At 38.3% G+C, this 25,002-nt stretch overlaps 1 protein-coding gene across 1 annotated transcript in view; it reads right to left on the bottom strand.

The window, feature by feature from the left end:
* diaph2 (diaphanous-related formin 2) overlaps nt 1-25,002 on the bottom strand; it is a 547,192-nt gene that overhangs the window by 80,103 nt on the left and 442,087 nt on the right. Inside the window, exon 27 of the mRNA XM_052020928.1 lies at nt 398-493. Coding sequence (XP_051876888.1) covers nt 398-493 — 96 coding nt within the window. The remainder of the gene's footprint in view (nt 1-397; nt 494-25,002) is intronic.

A 25,002-nucleotide genomic window follows, 5' to 3' on the forward strand; every position in this document is an offset into this window, starting at 1 on the left:
AGTAATAGTATTGTGGATCAATATAAAAATGCTATCAGGAATAACTCTTTAGTATTTAAAACCTTCCTCTTTACCTTGAATTGAATATCAAAGAGACTGCTGTGCTTTTTAGTTTTTATCTGTTGACCTGCCAGTGACTTTGATAGAGCCTGTATCAGAATCAAAGTAGCTCACCTGATATTTGATTGTGTGAAGAAAAAGCACATTAATTTTTTTGGTACTATTCTGAAGTTTTGATGCATAATTAATATTTGAAAAGAGTATATATTCCTTTGGTAAGAGATGTTCTTTAAATAATCCTGAAAATTTATTAAAAATACATCTGTAGCACTAAGCATGTATGGTGTGCCATACTTTTCTTCTCTTGTTATACATCACTTCAGCATTTGTCACTTACCAAGATTTCTCGGTGTACGCTTCCTGCGATCCCTGAAAGCAGCACCTGACTGCAAGGCCTCCAGCAGGCTATCCATCACTCCTGTTTCATTACCCTCTGCAGGAGTAAAAAAAGAAAATTATCTAAGTTTAGCATTATAAGCTGCATTACTTATTATGAATATTTCATTCTATACATCCCCAAACCAAGGATAGTAATTGTTGCTTAAGAGCAATACTACTTAATGTTATGCCAGATCATAATGTTAGACAAATAGGATGTGCAAATTTGAAACGAAACACAGTCCAATATATTCTTCCAAGTTAGCTGCTGCTTCACTAACTTTAACATAAATCAAAGATTCTCTTCAATCTACATATTCATGAAAAATAACAATTTTAGATGACAACAAATCAGCTTCTTCAATAAACCCAATGCCTATCAGGAAAAAAAATGCAACTGGTACCAAATACTTGGATGCCAACACTCCCTTCTGTACAAACTGTATAAAACATTTTCTTCCATTTCCTTTGACTCCCTATCGTGATTAGAAATTCATCTCCAGATATTCTTCATTCGATTTGGAAAGTAGACAAGTTGTGAATAGACTATTCTGTCTCCTCAAATGTCGTAGGAAGTCTTGAAATGTTACTGTTCATTTTTCTTCAATACTGGCAGCTCAATGGCACTTCATGACAATGTTTCATCAGTTATAGACCTATTTATGTTAATCTGTCATTCATCTATTTCTTTACATAGATGCCCAAATATCCTTGTTCTTGGACTGGCATAAAAATAGATTAAACAATTTTAAAATTAAAATAGATACAACAAAGGTAGTAGGGATAGTCCAGGGAATTACAGACCAGTGAGCCTTATGTCTGTGGTGGGCAAGCTGTTGGAAAGGATTCTTAGGGATAGGATCTATGAGCATTTGGAGAATCATGGACTGATTAGGGACAGCCAGCATGGCTTTGTGAAGGGAAAATCATGTCTCACAAGCCTAATAGTGCAGTAGATGTGGTCTACGTGGATTTTAGTAAGGTGTTTGACAAGGTTCCACATGATAGCCTTCTTCAGAAGGTCAGAGGGCATGGGATCCAGGGAAGATTGGCCGTGTGGATTCAAAATTGGCTTGCCTGTAGAAAGCAGAGGGCTCTGGTGGAAGGAGTGAATTCATATTGGAGGGCTGTGACTAGCAGTGTCCCACAAGGATCGGTTCTGGGACCTCTACTTTTTGTAATATTTATTAATGACTTGGATGAGGGGGTAGAAGGGTGGGTTAACAAATTTGCGGACGACACAAAGGTCGGTGGTGTTGTGGATAGTGTGGAGGACTGTCGAAGATTGCAGAGGGATATTGATAGGATGCAGAGCTGGGCTGAGAAGTGGCAGATGGAGATCAACCCGGAGAAGCGCGAGGTGGTTCACTTTGGAAGGACAAACTCCAAGGCGGAGTATAAGGTTAATGGCAGGATTCTGGGTAGTGTGGAGGAGCAGAGGGATCTGGGGATTCATATCCACAGATCCCTGAAAGTTGCCTCACAGGTGGATAGGGTAGTTAAGAAAGCTTATGGGATATTAGCTGTCATTAGTCGTGGGATCGCATTTAAGAGCCGCAAGGTAATGATGCAGCTCTACAAAACTCTGGTTAGACCACACTTGGGAGTACTGTGTCCAGTTCTGGTCACCTCATTATAGGAAGGATGTGGAAGCATTGGAAAGGGTGCAGAGGAGATTTACCAGGATGCTGCCTGGATTGGAGAGTATGCATTATTAGAAGAGACTAAAGGAGCTAGGGCTTTACTTTTTGGAGAGAAGGTGGATGACGGGAGACATGATAGAGGTATACAAAATATTAAGAGGAATAGATAAGAGTAGACAGCCAGCGCCTCTTTCCCAGGGCACCAATTCTCAATACAAGAGGGCATGGCTTTAAAGTAATGGGTGGGAATTTCAAGGGAGATATCAGAGGGAGGTTTTTTACCTAGAGAGTGGATAGTGCATGGAATGTGCTGCCTGGGGTAGTGGTGGAGGCAGGTACGTTGGTCAAATTCAAGAGATTGTTAGATAAGCATTTGGAGGAATTTAAAATAGGGGGATATGTGGGAGGAAGGGGTTAGATAGTCTTAGGTGTGGTTTAAAAGTTGGCACAACATGGTGGGCCGACGGGCCTGTATTGTGCTGTACTGTTCTATGGTTCTAAGGTTCTAATTACATTCAAAATATTACACATTTTCATCTTCACACACGTTCATGAAAATTGACTGGCATATATTTACAGAAGTATCAACTGTAAACTATTTGATTTGAACAGGATAAAATGATGAAGAACACTTAAATAATAAAAAAGACATATTTCTGATTTCTGTAATATATGGCAGAAGAAGGACAACTTAAAAAAATTAATGGGGAAGACCATCTCCTAAACTAAAATGCACATCTCCAGTTGAGAATTGGACATAAGATGTTCAATGTCTTTAACAACATAACACTATAGAGTGTAAAAAGCACTGAATGCTTGATTTTCTTCTGACTGAAAATAAGGCGATGCAATTTAAACATTCAGCTAAGCATCAATCAATGAAGTCAGTAATCTTAAAAGTGAAGAAAAATGCATTTCTTTCATCAATTTCTACTTTAATGTCACATTATTATCGGCAAAAGATTGAAGCACACAAGAAAATTGAAGACAACTTCAGAGAATCTAGAATTAAAGTTTGATATTGACTATCTTTATAAACTATTTGAGTTTACACCTGTTAAGGACTTCCCATAATGCAATTTATGAAGAGATCTTGTATTGGAAAACATAGCTTCTAGATCAGCTAAGAGCAAATACATTATCGTGGTATGAGGAACAAATGACAATCTGTATGCTATTATATTTCCTACTGAATAAGACGTTCCATGCAAGATTCTCCAATTCTTCAAATTTCCCACTTAAATAACGTGGCATGCTTCTTACGGTCAACGTTAAAAGTGAAGAATCTCAGAATCAATTAAAGAAAATACATTTTCTTGCATCAATATCTGATTTAATGTCACATTTGTTTTGAGTAAAAGATTGACAGTTTCTGATGCCTATTCCCAAACAGCAATAATTGTATTTATTCACCTCTTGATGCTTTAAAATGTTCCAATTTCAGTGCAAATTCTACAAGTTGAACTGAAAAGTGTGATATACAAAGATGTATGTAGCATGGACAGGTATCCATGCAACCAACAGTCTTAACACATATTTATTGTACAATATGATTTATCTTATGGTGTTTCATGATAGAACCTTAAGTTGCCACATTATTTGCAAGTTTTTAGTCATGTTCTATGACAGAGAAGCAAGTGCTAACTTTTCCCCATTAAAGCCATTCAATTGTTAAAAAAAAGCTTTATTAGTTTCATAGCCCTGAACTAACAAAATAGAAATTTTAAATCTGTTCAAATTAAATTTGGAACACATTGATTCTATTCACTCAAATCACTTTTCCTCTAACATTCTTATTTCCACTCTGTTTTTAAAATTAATCCCTGCATACAAACAGAAACTGAAACAGGAGGATCTGGTACGGAGAGTCGTGCAGTGCTGGTCTGAGGAAGCAGATGAGCTCCTACGTGACTGCTTTGAGACAGTGGACTGGTCCATGTTCAAAGACTCAGCTGCCAGCCTTGATGAGTATGTCACCACCATCACAGACTTTATCAGCAGGTGTGTAGAGGACTGTGTACCAAAGAAGACAATATGGGTGTTCCCAAACGGGAAACCATGGATGAACCGGGAGATCCACTCCTTACTGTAGGAGAGGACTGCTGCACACAAATCTGGTGATCCTGACCTGTACAAGAAATCGAGGTATTGTGGCGACCCACTTTCGGAAAACGGCACGCACGTCGGCAGAGGGGCCAGCCCCAAAATGGCGCTGGGCCTTCTTCTTCACCAGCGAGGGTAGAAAGCCCGCGCGTGGGAAGAGGTTTTTGTGACGCACCTCTGACGTCATTGCCGCCCGGAGAGGGTGGGAACTTAACTGCTTAAAGCCAGCGCAGCAAAGTTCTGAATAAACCAGTCTTGAGTGCAACCTACCGACTGCGTATCATTATTTCTAGCTCAGTGCGTAGCTCATCGCTACAGTATGACCTTCGGAAAGCTATCAGGGCTTACATGCCATAACAGGCTACAAGACGAAGTCAGGCTGCATCGCTAACAACAGCTCATCCTTTCCTGATGAACTTAACGCATTCTATGCGCGTTTTGAACAATAGGGAAGTGGATTGTCACCATCCACCCTGACAGCCACCAACGCAGCTGAACCTGTGATCACAGTGGAGGACATAAGATCGGTCTTCTGGAGAGTGAACACGAGGAAGGCACCTGGCCCAGATGGTGTCCCAGGCCGCGTGCTCAGATCTTGTGCTGATCAGCTGGCAGAAGTATTTGCGAACATATTCAACCTCTCCCTGCTTCAATCTCAGGTTCCCTCCTGTTTTAAGAAGACCACTATCATCCCAGTACCAAAGAAAAGCAAGGTAACATGCCTCAATAACTACCGACCAGTGGCTCTGACATCCAGCAGCATTAAGTGCTTTGAGGGGTTGGTCATGGCACTCATCAACTCCAGCCTACCAGACAACCTGGACCCATTGCAATTCGCCTATCGTCGAAACAGGTCTACAGCGGATGCCATCTCCCTGGCCCTACACTCAGCTCTGGAGCATCTGGACAGTAAAGACACATACGTTAGACTATTGTTTATTGACTACAGCTCTGCCTTCAATACAATAACTCCAAGCAAGCTTGTCACCAAACTCTGAGACCTAGGACTCAACACCTCCCTCTGTAATTGGATCCTTGACTTTCTAACAAACAGACTGCAATCAGTGAGGATAGGCAGCAATACCTCCAGCACGATTATTCTCAACACTGGTGCCCCACAAGGCTGCGTCCTCAGCCCTCTACTCTACTCCTTATACACTCATGACTGTGTGGCAAGATTCTCCTCTAACTCCATCTGCAGGTTTGCAGATGATACCACCGTTGTAGGCCGTATCTCAAACAGCGATGAGTCAGAGTACAGGAAGGAGATAGAGAGCTTAGTGGAATGGTGTCATGACAACAACCTCTCCCTCAATGTCAACAAAACAAAAGAGCTGGTCATTCACTTCAGGAAAGGGGGCGGTGTACATGCACCTGTCTACGCCAATGGTGCTGAGGTCGAGAGGGTTGAGAGCTTCAAGTTCCTGGGAGTGAACATCACCAACAGCCTGTCCTGGTCAAATCACATAGATGCCACGGCCAAGAAAGCTCACCAGCACCTCTACTTCCTCAGGAGGCTAAAGAAATTTGGTTTGTTCCCCTTTGACTCTCACCAACTTTTACCGATGCACCATAGAAAGACACATCTGGATGTATCATGGCTTGGTACAGCAACTGCTCTGCCCAGGACCGCAAGAAGCTGCAGAGAGTTGTGGACACAGCCCAGCGCATGACGGACACCAGCATCCCCTCCTTGGACTCTGTCTTTACCTCTCGTTGTCTTGGTGAAACAGCCAGCAAAATCAAAGACCCCACTCACCCGGGACATACTCTCTTCTCTCCTCTTCCATCGGGTAGAAGATACAGGAGCCTGAGGGCATGTACCACCAGACTTTAGGACAGCTTCTACCCCACTGTGATAAGACTATTGAACGGTTCCCTTATACAATGAGATGGACTATGACCTCACTATCTATCTTGTTGTGATCTTGCACCTTATTGCACTGCATTTCCTCTGTAGCTGTGACACTTTACTCTGTACTGTTATTGTTTTTACCTGTACTACTTCAATGCACTCTGTACTAACTCAATGTAACTGCACTGTGTAATGAATTGACCTGTACGATCGGTTTGTAAGACAAGCTTTTCACTGTACCTCGGTACAAGTGACAATACCAATACCAATAATTTTATTGGATCATTTCCAGATTTTAATTCTCTAAAACACTATCAAATGTTTCAATCATCTTATCCTTTTGCTTTTCATTTGGTTGCCATCTTACAATTTAGAGGAACTTTTTGAAAAGTTAAAACTGACCAAAAATTGACTCCACAGGTTATTTTAAGCAATCTGAAAACCAAAAGAATCCAGAGTAAGTGGTTGAACCTGTGAATCTCTACTGTATATTTTTGCATGTAAAATAGACAGGTATGTCAGAAAAATAATTGTACACCTTAGCTGGTATGAGGTAAAAAGCACAATGAGATGAGTAGACATCATGGCTTCCTGCGAGTCACAACTGTTGCACTTGATGTTCTTTTCTCTCCAATTTATGCCTCCTGCATCACCTTCACCATATCCCCTACCCATTCCTCCATCAATATTGAGGGGAAGGAGGGAAAGGGCACAGGACAAACGTCTGCTTAACAAGAGGTATGAGTATACATTGTACAAAACGGGAAATTCACACAGGGTACCTTTTCCTGTGTGGGAATCAGAGGAGCTGCCATAAAATCAAAGGAACTTGTGCCACAGGAGGAGTCCACTCAGCTCATCACACCCAAAAATCCCACTTCCCAACTCCTGGTCCACCACCCTTCAGGTTGCAGCTCTTCAAATGCTCATCCAGATACAACTTAAATGTCATAGAAACAGAAAATGATGGAAACCCTCAGCAAATAAGACAGTGAGTTCTACACCTCCACCACTAAATTTTTCTTCAACTTCCCTCAAATCCTTCTATCAAATAACTAAAATCTATAGTTCTTCTCTACAGATCCCTCTGTTGAGAGAAATGTTTCTTTCTGTGTACTCTTCCAATGTTTCTCATAATTACATGTGTTTCAATTAAATTTCTACTCAGTCTCCTTAGATCCCAATGGAAACAAGCTCACAATAGATTCTCTCTACTCGTATCTATAAATCACCTGCTCTGGCAACAGCCTCATAAATCCCTTCCCCACTCTCATTGCTGCTGTCACATTCTTCTGTAGTGTGGTGACCAGATGTTTTTCAGCTGTGGTCTTGCTAATGTTTCATATTATTCCAGCAGGGCATGCATATATGACATTGCTAATAAAGGCAAGTAATCCATTTGCTTTTCAATCTGTACTGTTCCTCAGGACATCGCTCTTTTCCTCTTCAGTTGCTGGCATCCAACTACTTGTCATGTACTTCCCTGCCACCACCCCCAAATGTATTACCTCACACTTCTCCAGATTGAATGCCATCAGCTACTTCTGTGCCCACCTCTTTCTTCCTTATTATCAAGCACGTTTTTGGTTTTAATATCAATAGCATGTCTTTGCAAGATAATTGCAAAGTGTAAAGCAATAAACAAAAAGTACATTAACACAGCAATTCTAATACTAAGATCTGGAATATGATCAGCCATTTGGCTGTTAATGGCCCTGGTGCTTCAAGGGGAGCCTTTAACACCAAGCGGTTTTAGCAAGTAATTACTCACTGAAATATAAATATGTTTTACATAAATACAGGGAATTTCATATTTTTGATGTGTGCATTCACTGTCTGTAAACTGCTAAATAAGTCATGTAAAATGTAATAAGTTTGAACATTTTCTCTATTAATAAATTGCACACTGTAGTTCAATAGTTTTGATTAATAACAATAAAAATATATTTTGTTTCCCAGCTGTCCTGTTTAAATTTGCAAAGGTGTCCGATCTCAATCTACAAAACAGCACTTATGCATACTTATCAAATACACTTATTAATTTGAGAACTGTAAGTAAAATTTTGAAGTATAATTTTAAATTGCTAAATTAACATGGATCAAAACATTAAGACAAGGCAATTTAGCAATTTTGTCAGCTCAATGAAGATGCAAGTTAAGCAGACTTGAAATGTTTTATTTATAAACTCCAATTTTTAATTTCAAACTTTGCTTATTTAAGAATATAGGGAAGAGGTACCTTGCAAAGATAAAAAGAAAATCAATGAACTTTCAGTTCCAATAATTATTCTGCCTTTTCCTTCTTTGTTTTGACTAGTTCTATGAAGAAACTCTCCCATCAATTTGCATCACTTCTATTCAAGGTTTCCACCTGAAATGTTCCCTTACATTTTCCTCTTTCAGATACCAACATGTTACACGACTCCAGCATTTTAATGTTTTTTAGATGAGCAGTGCAATTGTTTGACAAATAATGCAGTAAAGGTATGTGTGCACAAATCAATAAATGACAATGCAGGTGGAGAAAATGTTTAATTGTGTATGCCTGATTTGAGCTTTATCAACAGAGACATTGGGTATACAAGCAGGAAGCTCATGCTGAACCTTTATAAAACACTGGCCCAATAACAGGTGAACTATTGTTTTGATTTTGGTCACCTCATTATAGGAATGAAGTGACAGCATACAGAGGTTCCAGAAAGCATTTACAAGAATGTCTTCTGAGATGAGGAATTACAATTACAAGAATAGATAGCCTGGGAATGTTTGAAGAAGTGGAGACTGTGGAGTGATATGATTGAAGTATATCAAATTATGAGTGGTCTGCACAGAGTGAATAGTGGGAGGCTGTTTCTTTTGTTGGTGGAATCAAGGAGTAGAGGTGACGGTACAAAATAAAAGGGAAAGAAAATTAAGAGCGATGTGAAAAAACTATTTTAGGCAGTGTAATTAGAATGTGGAACACACTGCCTGTGGATGTGTTGGAGGCAGGTTACATTGTGGCCTTTAAGAGAGAATTGGATAAATATACAGTGAAGAAAAGTTTGCAGAACTACAAATAAAGGGCAGTGGACAGAAATAGTGAGTTGCCCTGGTAGAAAGATGGTGAAGTGGCCAAACAATCATATGTTTAATCAATCCATGATTCTATTAAAGTCATTTATAATGAACAATTGAAGAGCTTGCTTTGGAAAATTTGAAATATTGCTAAAAGAGAAAAACAAGTTATTCCATACATTACACTGAATATTTCAAAGTTTAACAGTGTTTTCTCATTTATCTTTGGCAAATTCTGATATTGTTGGTTACTAAAAGACAGCAGAGATTTTAACTTATAGTTTCTGCAATAAATTGCACTTAAATTGGTAATGCTCCCAGTGTTTCCCTCCTCAGCATCAACAACCCCTTCCCCCAGGTTAATTATTTCTCTAACGAGTATATTCTATTACATATCTGCACACAACTGTTGTTGTCAGGAGTCTATAGATAATATTTGCATTTGGAAAGCTGTATTGTTAAAGTAAAATGCATAATTGACATTCTCAAATGTATATTGTTTTATCTGTGTAAAAAAGTATATATTTTCTTGTTTTTTTCTAGGTTATCAGTTAAAACTGAAACATTCAAGTCCTCTGTGAACTGGTAAATTTTTACAGGCCAGCAATCCCTCAAACCAGTGAAAATTCTTGTTGCAACTACTATAGCCGCAGTAGAAAATTTCCAGAGCATTAAAGCTCATGTAAAATTAGTGGTGCAAGACTGTTCTTAATACACCCCCTTCCCCCACAAAATATCTAGCTTTAGGACTTGCTGATAGTAATAAATTTACACTGCTCCTCTTACACTAATAGACTCTTATACTAATTCTTACTGAACACAAACCTAATAGAAACACGTCACAAATTTTGTGCGAGCACTTGTTATTAATATGTAAATCATTCCCCATGAGGAAGACAACTGCAAATTATGTTGGTAGATATTTTGCAAAGCTCTACATTTAACAACAGTTCATTGTCATCCACCCTTCGCTGGATTTTCCTGTTAAACTAACCATGCAGCCCTGAATTTTGCTGAATTTGGCTCACTGCCTGCCCCTGCCACCAGGATGCACAACTGTCTCACATTTACTGTGAGTATCTGGATATAAAAGAAACCCACAGGTCCAAGCTTACAAGGCAGTGTTTAGCATCAAGGTACTTTGTGGCTAAATTAGTTCATATGGGTGGATCAAAACAATCCCCACCTACAAAACCACTGAGAAACTCTCACACTTTTGTGCCAGTATTACCTCACATTGCTTGCAGTTTACAAGCAAAATAATTAGTTGGCAATTTCCCTCATGAGTCATGCCACAAAATACCCTGATCCTGAAATACTTGGGCCATTATTACGAATTTTCCTTTTTTGTGTTTCGTAAAGATTGTGGCTAAGCTGAATATCCAAACAAAAACAACGTGGAGATCAAGGTGATGTTCTTGTCATCAAAAATGCTTGCGCTTTGTCCTCAAGACAAATTTATGCACATCTTGTTCTCATTTTCCTAAAAGATCTAAAAAGTCATGCATGCTGGAGATGGTCCTACAACTTTTGATGTAAATAGTGGAACCAAGAATGTGTGCTCAGTAATCATTTCAGCTATTTTTCCAAATTGAATCATGGGTACTCTAATTGAGTTCCATGCAAATAGTAATACGTTTGGCCCTTTATACCTGAAAACCAAAACTAAAGAGCTGACTGTTACTATCTGAAAATGCTGATTAGGGCACAGACCTGTAGATGTACAAATTCTAGTGGACGTCTTTGATGGAGTGCATGATGGCATGAGTTGACCATCGCCTGAAGTAAACTGAAGTAATGATGTAATCACATCAACTAGAGGTCTATGTTCTGCCTACTGTTAGGTTAATGACCATGAACTTCAAGCAGTAAACATGTTTTGTATCCAGGAAGCATCCTGCATTTTAATGTCAACACTGACAGTGATATTAATGCTCGCTTTTGCAAAGCCTGTGTTATTTGACAAAGTGACCATGGATTGAGTGTGGAATAGTTCTGGAGACCAAGACTGTAGCACAGTCTACGGACATGCATTGGTTCCAGCTATACTGTTGAGTGGCTGTGAGATTTGGACTAACTATTGCCACATATTTTGAAGCGTGACAGTATAAATCTTTGATCTCTTTGAAAAACAGCACTTTTAGTTTAGCCGGACAGAACTGCACACATTGCTGCTCTTGAAATGAGTAACATCTTATGTATCAAAGCGATGCTTATTTCAGCACAGCTTTGTTGGAATGACCATAACAAATGTAAGCAGGGTTCATGCATTCCAAAGATTCTATTTCAACAACTATACAAGAACAGTGATTCAAGGACACAATTGGAAGTAATTCAAAGGCTTGCAGCATAGACTACAGCACATGGGAAATAGCTACAAGGAATATGATGCTCAAGCTAAAAACTACAATCCCATATTTTCATGCATCACTGACAGGGAGTTATCAAAGAAAAAGGAATTAGTTTAAGGTTTGTATTGTTCGCACACATACTAAGCCACAAGTGTGATGTGTTTAGTTGCACTCCTGGATTGGCCTTTCGTCACACAATAGAGACTGCAGATGAATGAGATCTGTTTAGTTGACTGTTCAACACATGACAAAACTGACGGCAAGCAAAAATGCATCAAGAATGGATCAGGATTAATACTTCTGCTCCTTCATTCTCAAGGTATTACTCTCAGATTCAACATGTGGGGCAGGGAAGAGAATAAAATCAAATCAGCACATTTGCTTTTTTTTTAAATGGAAAAAAAATTATCTTCTTGATAGTTACTGAATAGAAAATGTGCATGTAAAGTCCTGCCGCTGAAAGGAACTGTGTGTTCTAAAAACACCACTAACGTAATCCAACGTGAAATGCCATTATGTTTCATTTCATTTTTTAAAGTGTTTTTCATAAGGAGATAGTGTAATTTTTTAATGAGATTTGCAACCATAGCATACAATTGATATTCAGACTTGATAGCCCTGGAAGTCTCCTTTCTTTCTATTTCACTGTACAATGCATCTGTGTGAATATCACCAAGATTGTTTAATTAACTGATAATGAATGAGAAGATGTGCATGACTGGTGATAATCACAGTTAGAATTAGTTTAGACAAAGTCTTCAGTTCAGAAAGAATGAAAACAAAGACTGCGATTTTGTGGTCGGAATGAAAGCCAAAGTACCGGTGTTCAACACACCACAAAACTGACAGCAACTTAAGGATTTCCACACATGCATAGTTTAATGTTAAAATCCCAAATTTGCTGTCAGTCATCCAGCTCACCTTCACAGGCGTGTGTCTTCAGCTTCCTCCAACAAAATCAAGAGAAATTGGTTGAACTGAAATGAATTTCATGTAGTTACAGAAGTAGCTCCACCATAAAATATCCCAAAAACCTTTTGCTTAATTATGTGAGGCATAAGCCATAATAACTGCTTAATAAACCACCTGCCCCTTAAAAACTAGTCTTATGGATATGGATTATAATTTCCTTCGAAGAATCATACAAAATGAGGGATTTTATGTTTAAGCACTTCATGGTATTTCAGCTACTTCTTTAATTATATGTATATATTTCAATCTTTATTAAGTAGTTGGTATCATGTTTATAAAATGATTAAAAATGGCTTCCTGTTAGGCTGGCTGTGAGAACTCATTATTGTGATTGTCTGCTCAGCAAGCTTGATGATATCACAGCTGCTAACAGATAGCTGACAGCTGCAGACATCAGTAAAGCGATGGCCACTCTATGCAAATCCCTCGTTTAGGCATTGCAAATTGAAGTCCAATCTATAGAAATCCCTATTTCAGGTTTCAGCAAAAGGAGGGCCACAATATGGAAATCACTGTATCAGGCATGATCAGAGCAAAGTCCACAAAATCGAAACAGCAAGAGGTAAATCTTTGTTGTTATTTGCAAATTCAGAGCCAAAGTTGTTTACCAAACGAAAATACTACAGTTAGGAAGCATTAAGTACAATTTTGACATCTATGCTCACTGTCTTATATAACAGTTATTCCCAATATATGGAAATATTTAACTTATGACAGCTTGGTAATTATGCTTAGTCTACATTATTAGGAAGCAAAAGACACCATATTGAAATGTTCCTGTGTAAAAATAAGTTACCTCACCATTAAAACATAAATAACTGTTACATTTATTTAGCAAGTTCTTAACTTTTGACTATACAGTTTTGAAATTCCCTCAGATGGTTTAAATTGCAAATCATTAGCTGAGTTATCCATGTAAAAGAGTTTACAAGTCCCTCAACAAGTGTTAATATTTTATAAATTGGCTCAATTACAAAAATAATACTTTCTGTCAAAGTAATACTCTGTCTTTCAAAGTTCAGGAACGTAAGAATGTTCAAAGGTTTAAATAATTCTCATCACTAATTCCCCTGTAACTTAACCCAGTGAAAAACAGTTAAAAAAAGATTCAACCATTTTTTAACCTATATTTGATGGGACAAAACATACACAATGTTGGCGCAAGATGTGCAACCAATAGCAATAAAGCCAGGTGATCCCAGTGATCCCTTTGATGTGTCTCAGGCATCCTGGTAACTGCTGCCATTTTACCAAGAGTCCTCAGGGTCTTATATGTTTCAAACAAGTGCCCTCTCATTCTTCTAAACTAGCCCGTAACTAGATATAAGCCTAGTCTGTGTAGCCTTTTCTCATCACACAAATAAAACATTGGTCAGGCCTCACTTGGAATATTGTGTATAGTTCTCGTCACAACATTACAGAAAGGATGTGGTAGCATTAGGAAGGATGCAAAATAGACTCACCAGGATGTTGCCTGGAACGGAGGGCTTTACCTATTAGGAGAGACTGGATAGGCTGGGTTTATACTCACTGAAATGTAGGAGGCTGAGGGGCGACTTTGTGGAAGTTTATAAAATTATGTGGGGTATTGGAATAGATAGAGCTTTTTTCCTTGGGTGGGGGAGTCTGAGACTACAAGGGAAAGGAATAAGGTGGCAGGGAAGAAATTTAAAGGAGATTTGATGGGCAAGTTTTCACACAGAGGGCAGTGGTTATATAGAATGAGTTGCCAGAGGAGGTGGCAGAGGCAGATACAATTACAATGTTTAAAAGACATTTGGACAGATACTTAGATAGGAAGGGAGCAGAGGGACATGGGCCTAATGCGGGCAAATGGGATTAGCATAGATAGGCATCATGGCCAGCATGGATGAGGTGGGCTGAAGGGCCTATTTCTGTGCTGTACGACCCAGTTACTCTATAAACCACCATTTGAAGTATCAGTAAACCTTGTCAGAACTGCTCTACATCCTTCCTTAAGTAAGGAAACCAATACTGTACACATTACTCAGAATATGCTCTCACCAATACACTATATAACTGAATAACTCCCTAGTTTTATAATCAATTTTCTTTGCAATAGACAATAATATTTTGTTAGTTTTCCTCATTACTTGCCATACTGCATACTAGCATTTTGCAAATCATGCACTGCGATATCCGATCCCTCCGTCTGCCAGATCTTTGCCCTTAATCTATCTATATCACTTTGCAGTTTCTTTTTATTGTCTTCACAATTTATTATTCAGCCAATCTTTGTGACATCAGGAAACCTGCAGTGCCTTCAATTGTAAAAAGTTCAGGCTCCAACATCAATTCCTGTGGCAGACTACTTGTTACACCTTGCCAAGCAGAAAATAGACCCACTTATGCTTACACTACATTTTTTTGTTACCCTCACCAATCTTCTATCCATGTTAATATGTTACCTTCTACACCATGAGCTTTTATTTTCCACGGGAACCTTTGACACCACACCATACCAAATGCCTTCTGGAAACCTGTGTACAGTACATCACTGGTGCTCCTTTGTTTAAAGCATAATATCTCCTCAGAAACTCCAATAAATTGATCAAACATGACTTCCATTCATAAAAATACATTGACTTTGCCTGATTCTTTTGCACTTTTCTAAATGCCTTGCTCTAATGTCTTTAATATTAACTTCTGACATTTTCCCTTTGACAGACATTAAATTAACTGGCCTATAGTTTCCTGTGTTCTCCCTCCCTCCCTTTTTGAATAACACAATTATATTTGCTATTTTCCGATCTGGTGGAAACTCCCCCAAATCATGGAATCTGGAAAATTAAATGAATGCATTAGCCACCTATCCAGCCACTTCATTTAACACCCTAGAACGAAGCCTAACAGGATCTGGTGAATTGTCAGTCCACAGCTTCAATAAATTGCTTCGTACAACTGTCCTGGTGATGTAGTTTTACTGAATTCCTTCTTCCCTTCCAAATCCCAAATTACAGCTATTTCTGTCATGTTATTTGTAATCGTCCATGGTGAAGATTGATGTAAATACCTGTTTAATTCACTTTTCATCTTCTTGTATTCTATTATTTATTCCTCAGATTCACTTTCTATGGAACCAATACTTACCTTTGTTAACTCTTAAATATTCATAGAAACTATCTTCTGTGGTAATTTTTCTTCTTTGTACATTTTTTTTAGTCATCATTTGCTGTTTTTTATATTCTGTCCAATTTTCTGCTATCCATCTTTATGCATTTATATCCTTCAAGTTTTTTTTAAAGTTTTTCTTTCTCATTGAAATGTATTCTATGTGTTCTGAAAGATCTCCTTGAATGTTTGCCACTGTATCTTGATTGACCAGTCCCTTAACCTCATTTGTCAGTTTAGCATACTCCACTTTCATGCTTATATTTGCCTTCATTTAAAATACTAGTCTTGGACCCGTTCTTCTCTCTCTCAAACCAAGTGAAAAATTCAACTGGAATTGCAGCTACATAGGGGCACCTTTATGATGAGCTTATTAATGAATCCTCCCTCATAGCAAAATACCAGTTCTATAATAGAATCAGAGAGTTGTACAGCATAAAAACAGACCCTTCAGCCCACTGTATCTATGCCAACCATCATACCCATCTATACTAATCCCATTTGCCTGCATTAATTCCATATCTCTCTATGCCCTGCTCATTCAAGTATCAGTTAAGATGCCTCTCAAATGTTGTTACTGTTCCTGCCTCACCACCTCCTCTGGCAGCTCATTCCAAATACTCTTTGGGTGAAAATTTTACCCTCAGATCCCCTTTAAACCTCCTCCCTCTCACCTTTAATCTAGGCCCTCTAGTTTTAGACACCCCTACTATGGGAAGCAGACACTAGCTATCTACCCTATCTATGCCGCTCAGTTTTATTTACCTCTTCTTTTGTATACCATAGCCTGCTCTCTGGTGGGCTCTAGAGTATGCCATGTAAGAAACTATTCTAAAAACAGACCATGAATTCATCTAGGCTTTTTTTGTTCATTTGACCTTTCTTGTCTACATGTAGATTAAAAGTCCCCCTGATTATCATTACACTTCTGATATGGTCCCATTTTTTGTTCCTTTATACTCTGAACTACCAAGTGGTTACCATTAGGGGAAGTTCAAACTCATCAATGACAATGTCAAGTAGACAATCTAACATCACAGAGCTAATCAAACCATACAGTATTGGCAAAGTAGAACTAAATGTCTTCAACATGTCATGGATAATGCTTCCCCAGATACAACACACAGCATTATAGAATGTGGCCAAGAGAATGCATGTATTGAGCAACAAAAATAATTTTTAGTATTAAGCCTAAGGAAAATTAAAATTGCCTGAAAATTGAGCAAGACTGAGGACTGGGAATGTTTTAGAATTCAAAGGATAATGAAGAAATCGATAAAGGGAAAATAGAATAAGAAAGTAAAGCAATGAGAAACACAGAAACAAACTCAAGAGTTTCTAATAGCTATGTTGAAAAGAAAAGGCCAGGAAGGGAAATGTGGGATCTTATAGACAGATGGGAGAATTTATAATGGGGAAGGAGGTAATGCCAGAGGATTTAAACAAACACATTGTGTTTGCTTTCAAGGAAGGTGGCACAAAAAAACCTTCCGGAAATATTGGAGAAACAAGGTCCTGTGTAAATTAGTATTGGAAAAAAAAGTATTTGTAAAGAAATAACACTAGAGAAGTTAATGAGCCTGAAAGCCAAGAGGACCTAGATCATTATCTAGAGTTTTGAAAGTGTTTGCCATGGAGATAGTGGATGCTCAGGCTACCATCTTGCAAAATACTGTAGATTCTGGAATGGTCCCTGCAGTTTGGAGGGTAGCAAATGTGATGCTACTGTTTATGAAAGAAAACATGGACCTCTCAGACTATTAGTCTAATACTGACAGTTGGGAAAATGCTGAAATCCATAATGAGGATATGATATCAAGATGCTTGATATCATAGAGCAGAGTCAACATGGATTTATGAAATGGAAGTTATGTTTGACTAATCTATGGGCGCTCTTTGGGGAGTGGATGAGGGGGTAACAGCGGGTATGGTGTATTTGGATTTACAAAAAGATCCCACCCAGGAGGCTGATAAACAAAATTCGAGCACATAGAATTGGTGGTGATATACCAGTGTGGATTAAGATTTGCTTAACAGCTAGAAGAGGTTGACTGTCTGTGGGAGACAATTGGGATCGGTGCTTGGGCTCCAACTATTCATAATCTATATCAACATTTTCTGGTTTGCTGATGATGACACTAAGGATTATGAGTAGGAATAAGGATGCAAAAAGGATTAAGGAGGATACGCACAAGCTGAGTGAGTGGGCAACAGCATGGCTACAATCTGGAAAAAAATGTTAGGTTGTCCACGTGAGTAAAACAAAATCATTTCTTTTAAATGGTGAAAGATTGGGAAATGTTAATATCCTGAAGGGGCCTGGGAGTCATTGTGTAGAAGTCATTGAAAGCTAACCTGCAGATGCAGCGAGTGGAAGGCAAACAGCATGTTGACCTTTACTACCAGGAGATCGGAGTACAAGAGTAAGGATGTCTTATCACAATTGTACAGAGCCTTGGTAAGTCCACCCAGAATGTCATGTATGATTTTGGACCTTTTGCCTAACAGTATATTTGCTACAGAGAGAATGCAGAGAAGATTCACCAGACTGGTCCGTGGGATGGCACTCTATTATACATGCAGAGATTGAGTACACTAGGCCTTTATTCTCCAGATATGAAGAGAATGAGATGTGACCTCATTGAAACATACAAAATTCTTTAGGGGTAAAATGTTTCTCCTGGCTGAGGAATCTAGAACCACGGATCACAGTCTCAAAATAAGAGATTGGTCATTTAGAACTGAAATGAGGAGAAGCTTCTTCATTCAGAGCGTGGGAGAATCTTTGGAATTCTCTACTCCATAAGGCAAAGGAGGCCAAATCATTGATTGTTTCAGAAGTGAGACTGGTGAATTTCTGGATATTAGAAGAATCAAGGGATATGGGGATAGGGCAGGAGAATGGTATTTGTATGGAAGATTAGCCATGACCTTGTTAAGTGGCTGAAGGGCTAATTCTCCTGCTATATCTACTATTCTTACACAATTTGTATGGAAATAGAAGCAAAAGGAATGGCTTTTCCATTGGAATTAAAGGGAAATAGCTTTCTTTTGGAGATCTTCAGGAAGAGCTGACAATTCCTGAGCAAATTATTTCATAGGATATGATTACATTGAAAAATGCAGCATAATGTGGAATATTGTAAAGTCTGAATTACTCAGTGTCTGTTCTGAAATTCAGCTTCATAGCAGGAAAAAAAAGAATCACTTGACATGACTTATCTTTAACCGGGTTTACACTCCTGCTACACATGGGAATTTGCTCCAACCTTGCAGCCATTTCAATTGAAAATCTGACACTTAAATGACACAACTAATTTACTATAATATTGGAGTTCAGTGATAAGTTTTACCTTCAGGTGCCAGTTATGAAACTATGAAACAAATGGCTTTTAATGGAACTGCACACATCAAAATTCAAATCCCCACTGCTCTGATGTTGCACCTGACATGTCTGGACTGAAACCAGACAGGTAGACTCATCAATCCAGTACACTGATATAGAGAGGGGATAGGGGTTTAAATTATTATTTTCAATTATATGCAATGTGCTAAATCATTATTACTTTCTGAGATAAAAGCACTTGATCATGACTACATTTGTATGCTCGAATGAAGTAAATATATCTCTACACGTCCCCCACAGGAATTCAGAAGTTAACATGAAAGCAACACATCTCTGCAGATGTGCAACAAGACAACAATGTTTAAGAGGCATGTATACAGTAGACCATCAATATTTCACAATTCAGTATGTATAAGATAAATGGTTTGGAATTAAAAGAGACAGACTGGACCACAGCTTCTGATAACCGTCATCACCATCATGTTGGCGGAAAGCATGTATTAGTGAGGTACTGTTTCCTTTCATTTCAAAAAGAACTGGAACTTGCTCTAAATGACTAATGAATGCTTGCTACATAGACTCCAGATGATTTATGCATCAGTAATGCCTGGAGAAAAGCTTTAATAAAAGACAAGAATAATGATCTGGAAAATAAACCTTAGAAGAGTCTTTGCACCTGTTTCCAGATTATGCCACAGAAATCATTCATAAGGTAATGCAAACTTGCACTTGTCTGCATCAGGGCATGCAGGTGACAACTCTGAATACTGAGAAAAGTACTCAAATAGTTCAAAATGATTTATAAACATTCCATGGCACTACACAAATTCTTGTTTTGCCATTAACATCTATTACTGTGAAAATACAAATTGGTGAAAAAAATAAAAATTGGTAGAAATCAAATGGCCTTTGGAAAAGAAAGTTCATTAATTAAATAGACTCTCAACCAGATGAATGTATAATTGGAGGAAAATAACATTTTGTTTCACCATAGCTGCACCTAAGGGCTTGGATTAATTTGAACTTCAACTGAGTGATCTTTTTAGTGAAACTTTAAGTAAGTGCTAAATTTGACAGCAGCAGTGTTTGAAAAATAGTAACTGTTTAAATGATGGCTTAAAGAATAAAATTGACATGAAAAAATTTGTCTATAGTCACAATATTTCAATATCAACCTTGTGAACACTTCAATCTTTAAAATGAGAACACATTCAGAAATGAAACTGAATACTGTCTGTTTGGATACATGATGGAGCCTGTTTAGGGTGAGCCAGAAACAGTGAGGGCTGCCCACCAATGTAAAATTCAACAGCACAAGGCCCAATTGTGTGCAACTGAACAAGCCAAAAAAAATGAAGAGCCATTCCGATGTAAGCACTATTGTTCTGGGTTGGGTTCAGGTCTAAGGGAGGGGGGGAATAAGGTGGTGACTGATGGGAGGAACTACCCTGGAGAGAGTGAGGTAGAGTTGAATTGGGAGGTTGACTACTGGGGATCAGTAATAAGTTGCTGCAAGGGACCAGTTAAAGGGTTGGGCCAGGTGATCCACTGGCAAAGAAGGGGTGGGAAATCGCATTAAGTGTTGGGTTGTATGTTGGTAGTTCAGAGGTCCAGCCAAAGGTTGGTGTTAAGAATGGAGTAGGACTGGGAGGAGAGCAGACTGGGTGGTCAATTGGTGATTGAGGTTAGGGAGAAGGCGAGGCCACAGCGGTGCACATAGGGAGTTGATTTGGACAGTTTACCTGTGCTTGTGGGGAGGGAGGTTGATAATGGATGCAAGAATGTGGTGGGGAAGGGTTGGGTGAAAGTTGTTTGTTGAGAGACCTGAGAAACAGCTGCCACAATGGATTATATCACTTAAAAAAGATCGAATCAAGAAGGCCCCACTACAAAACCTCCACAGCCAGGCAGCTCCCTTCAAATACAAGAGTTATGAGTGCCTACTTCTGCATAAGTGGTCTGTGCAATCAGCGGCATCTCAGGGTGGCTTGGAGGTCATTGGGCATGCCAAGATTCCCGTCTGCAATAGTGAGTCAGATGCAAGAAGGATGTAGAAAAAAAACTGCAGACTTTGAAGCAGCAAGTTCACAATTTTCTTCTATGATTGATTTCTTACTGACATTGAACTGCAAAAAAACAAGGTGCGATGCAACCCCAGTTCCAGACAAATGTCATTAATTGTTTGAACATGTATCCCACAAAAATGTTTAGGAATCACAACATTCTCAACCATGCCAGATTGCAAGCTTTATGCCGGAGATGGATCACCATTCCAAAACCATTTCTCTATAATGTGCACAGTTCTATTCTAGCAACATAATTAGCCATGTGAAGGAAAAAAGATTAGTGTTTATTGGTTTGAGCTCTGCCTTGTCTGTTTACATGGAGCCACCATCAGGCAATCTGCATTAAAACTCTCACTGGTCCTGTTTCAGTCAGTTTTCTTTTCATATTATAAACTCACTCAACACTGCACTTCCTGATTTCAAACAATGAAATACTAATTACAGTTTCATTCTTGTTGGGAGAGATTTAAAAAAATGAAGACACTTCACAGAGGCAAAAGCAATGATCATATAATAAACAAGATTTATAAAATGGAATGATCAACATTTTGGTCAGAGGTTTAAAAGGAGAGAGGGAGAGTTTGCGATTTTTGGTAGTGGGGTGGAATTAGCTCGATTTGTCTACTTGCACTGCTCCTTCTCTTTATCTGTAACACTATATTCTACATTCTCTTTTGTTTTGCTTTTTTGTACTACCTAGATGTACTTATGTATGGAATGATCTGCCTGGATGGCATGCAAACAAAAGCTTTTCACTATATCTCAGTACATGTGACAATAATAAACCAATTACCAAAGCATCTGACTTACAAAAGGGAATGTGTGTCCAAAAGAATAGTCAAAATGCAATAGGGGATGTATGAGAGGCCGGAAATGAGTTAACCCTTTTATGATCTTCTTTGGCTTGGCAATAATTCTGTTGTCCACGCTAAAGTACCTGGGGACAATATTCTATTTTAAGGGAACAAGATTGATGCAGATTACAGATCAATGTTACCTTTGAGGGATAAAGAGTGAATGAAAGGAACATATCATGAGTTGTCAAGGCTGCAGATTGGGAAGGAAGCACTATTATCAACAAACTAAATGACAATTTTATTTCAATTAATAATAGCGGTAAAGTAAAAGTAAATTAATTCAACTTCATGAAGTACAATCTAGATTTTCTTCAATGCACTGCAACAAACATCCAGCACATTGTAATTCTACAGCACTGTATGAAGTTCATTATATTACTGAAAAATGACATGTTGGCAAAAAGTGAAAATATTATTTGAGCCTTTTATTGGGATTCAATGGAATTATTAGAAAATGCATTCTGCAGTACTTGGTTAACTTCTGAAAAAGTTCTATTTTGTAATCTTGTAATTGATTCTCATAGTATTTTTACCTCTTTAAACTACTAATTGTAGGTTGATAGGACGGGATGGGAGCTCCTCTCACTGCCACAGGCATCCTTTACAGCTGATAAAACCCCAAAAATTATTAAAGGTAGAAACGTAATTAATAAAACCAAAAGAATGAGGACAACCATTACTGCTTGTAACATTAGTATGTTAGTTGGCATAGGTGTCTATAAAAGGGGTTGTGTTCACAACTTTTAATTTTCACATAAGCCTGTTTCACTTCAGATTCTTCGGTTTTCCTGAATGACTAAGACTTTCTACATCTGATGTGACAACAATAGCAATTTAGGCCAAATTGGTTACTATTAATGAGTGTTGAGGAAGGAATCGTTTAGCTGCCAAGGATATGAAGCAGCTGTTTACCTTTTGTTAGTTGCTTATCAATATGGAGTCACAGAATCATAGGATTGTACAGCAGGGAAACAGGCCATTTGGCCCAACTCATCCACTCCAACCGGTGGGCACCCTTCCATATTAATCCCATTACCTGGTCCAAAGCCTTCTTTCAAGCAAGATGGCACAGGGGCATGGCAACTTGTATGCTGCTCTCTGCAGATCTACTCATTTACCTAGTAAATCAAGAGCTCATCTGGATACTTCTTAAACACTGTCAGAGACCCAGCTTCAACCACTTTCTCAGGCAGTGCATTTCAGGTACTAACTAACCTCTGGGTGAAGAAGATGCCCCTCTAAATGTCGTTCCTCCTCACCTTAAATATACGTCATCTGGTTTTACCTACTTTTGATATGGGGAAATGTTTTCAGCAGGCTACCCTATCAATGCCCCTCATAATTTTATATACTTCAGTCATGTCTCCTCTTAACTTCTTTCACTCCAGAACAGACCTAGCTTTTCCCGTCTCTACTCCATCCCAGGTAACATCCTGGTGAATCTCCTCTACACCATCTCCAGTGCTATCAAATTCTTCCTATACCTTGGAAACCAGAACTAAACTCAGTATTCCATATATTGGTTTATTTTTCCAAATATATGTAGGATTTCACTGTATTGCAGTAACTCATATTTTTTACACTATTAACAGTGTATTTTGAACTATGAAGCCTGAATTAATAAACTGTTCTCAATTTTAGTCATTTGACATCTTCATCCTAACTGCGTTAATAACATAAGGCTACTGTTTTATTGGTTTCATGGCATTTATGCCCAAAAGTCTTCTACAATTGGTAAAATTGGCGTATTGATCGTTCAGTGATGTACTGCAATAAAATAACTTTTAAAAGTTCTGAAATGATTTTTTTGTTAAATTGAGAAACTTTCTTCATCTTTCAAATGTGATAAGGTGAAAATAGAATCTATTTCTCACAAACTTGAACAGGTATTTTAGTCGTACTAAAGAAAAATAGAATTCTTTGGGTAAGCTGCAACTATAGGTGTGAAATTCTCCTAATATGTATATGTGAATATACTTGAGAGCAAGCTTTAATTAGAACGTTGAAATGTGTAGGGAAATCAAAATATGGAGTAAGAAGAAAAGCTGAAAAGTAGATTTTGAACAATAGAACATTTGAACAAAAGATTTCAAACAACAGAATATTTAATTCTATAGGGAAATCAGAATGCGATCTGAGGAAAAATGTAGATTTTTCCAAAAGTAGACACAGAACAAAAGATTTAACTGTTTTGCCAGTCTAAACCGATTTCTGGTGTCCTCTATCATAAGTAGTTTTTAATTAAGTATCTTACAGCTTCTCTCCTTAGACCTTTAATCCATTGCTCAATATTATGGCCTCACACCCTAAATTATCAATGGGCTGCCATCCATTTCACAATAGGAAATGCTGCATTAAATCATTACCAAAAGGAAAAGCACTGAAACAATGCGATAGGGACAAAACATAATTTCAATCTAATTGATATTTTTATGCTGAAGACATACCTTGATTTGGGGTACAAAGGGATAGATAAATGTAGTCTTCCAATATTTTTACCACAAGGAATAAAGTCAGCCTAATGGAATAAGGTCTTAGTATGTACTAAAGGCACAAATCTCAGCTTAGCCAGACTTCCATATTGAAATTTCAGCTGGGTCCAGTGTATGTGTCAGTGCATTCTGACTTGCACAGCTGTACACTGCAATGTGGAATGCAGTGATTGCCAGGTGCAGACTCAGCATCAAGTCCAGGCCATTTCCAAAGGGTACCGAAAGGAGAGGTAGGATGTACTGAGAATCTAGCCCCTCTACTTTATGCCCACTATAACCAAGGCAACCGCACAACCCAATCATTTGAATGTAGTTGTTCTCAGTGGTTTCTCACTATCACTTTAACTATCATTAATGAATTTACAAAAGCTGAAAGTGTTTTTAAATAAATTTATCATTTCATTTTGAAATATATTTGGACATTTTGATTAAATGCATTTCAGCAACCATGAAATGACTCTGGTCATCCTTACTTCTCATTTGCAAATTTTACTTGATTTACTATATTCCTAGTGCCAGGCAATTTTAACCAAAAGCCTCTGCATGAATGAATACCCCTTGCCACTGGTCTTCTATCCATTACACCTCACTGCAAATTAGTTTGCGGATCTCTCCACCTGAGAGGAGGCCATGGTAGTGATGCCTCGAGGACACTGGCAGTGAGAGTGTGACCGAGAGATTCCTGCAAGG

Source organism: Pristis pectinata, chromosome 8, assembly GCF_009764475.1.
Source record: "Pristis pectinata isolate sPriPec2 chromosome 8, sPriPec2.1.pri, whole genome shotgun sequence".
Lineage (NCBI taxonomy): Eukaryota > Metazoa > Chordata > Chondrichthyes > Rhinopristiformes > Pristidae > Pristis > Pristis pectinata.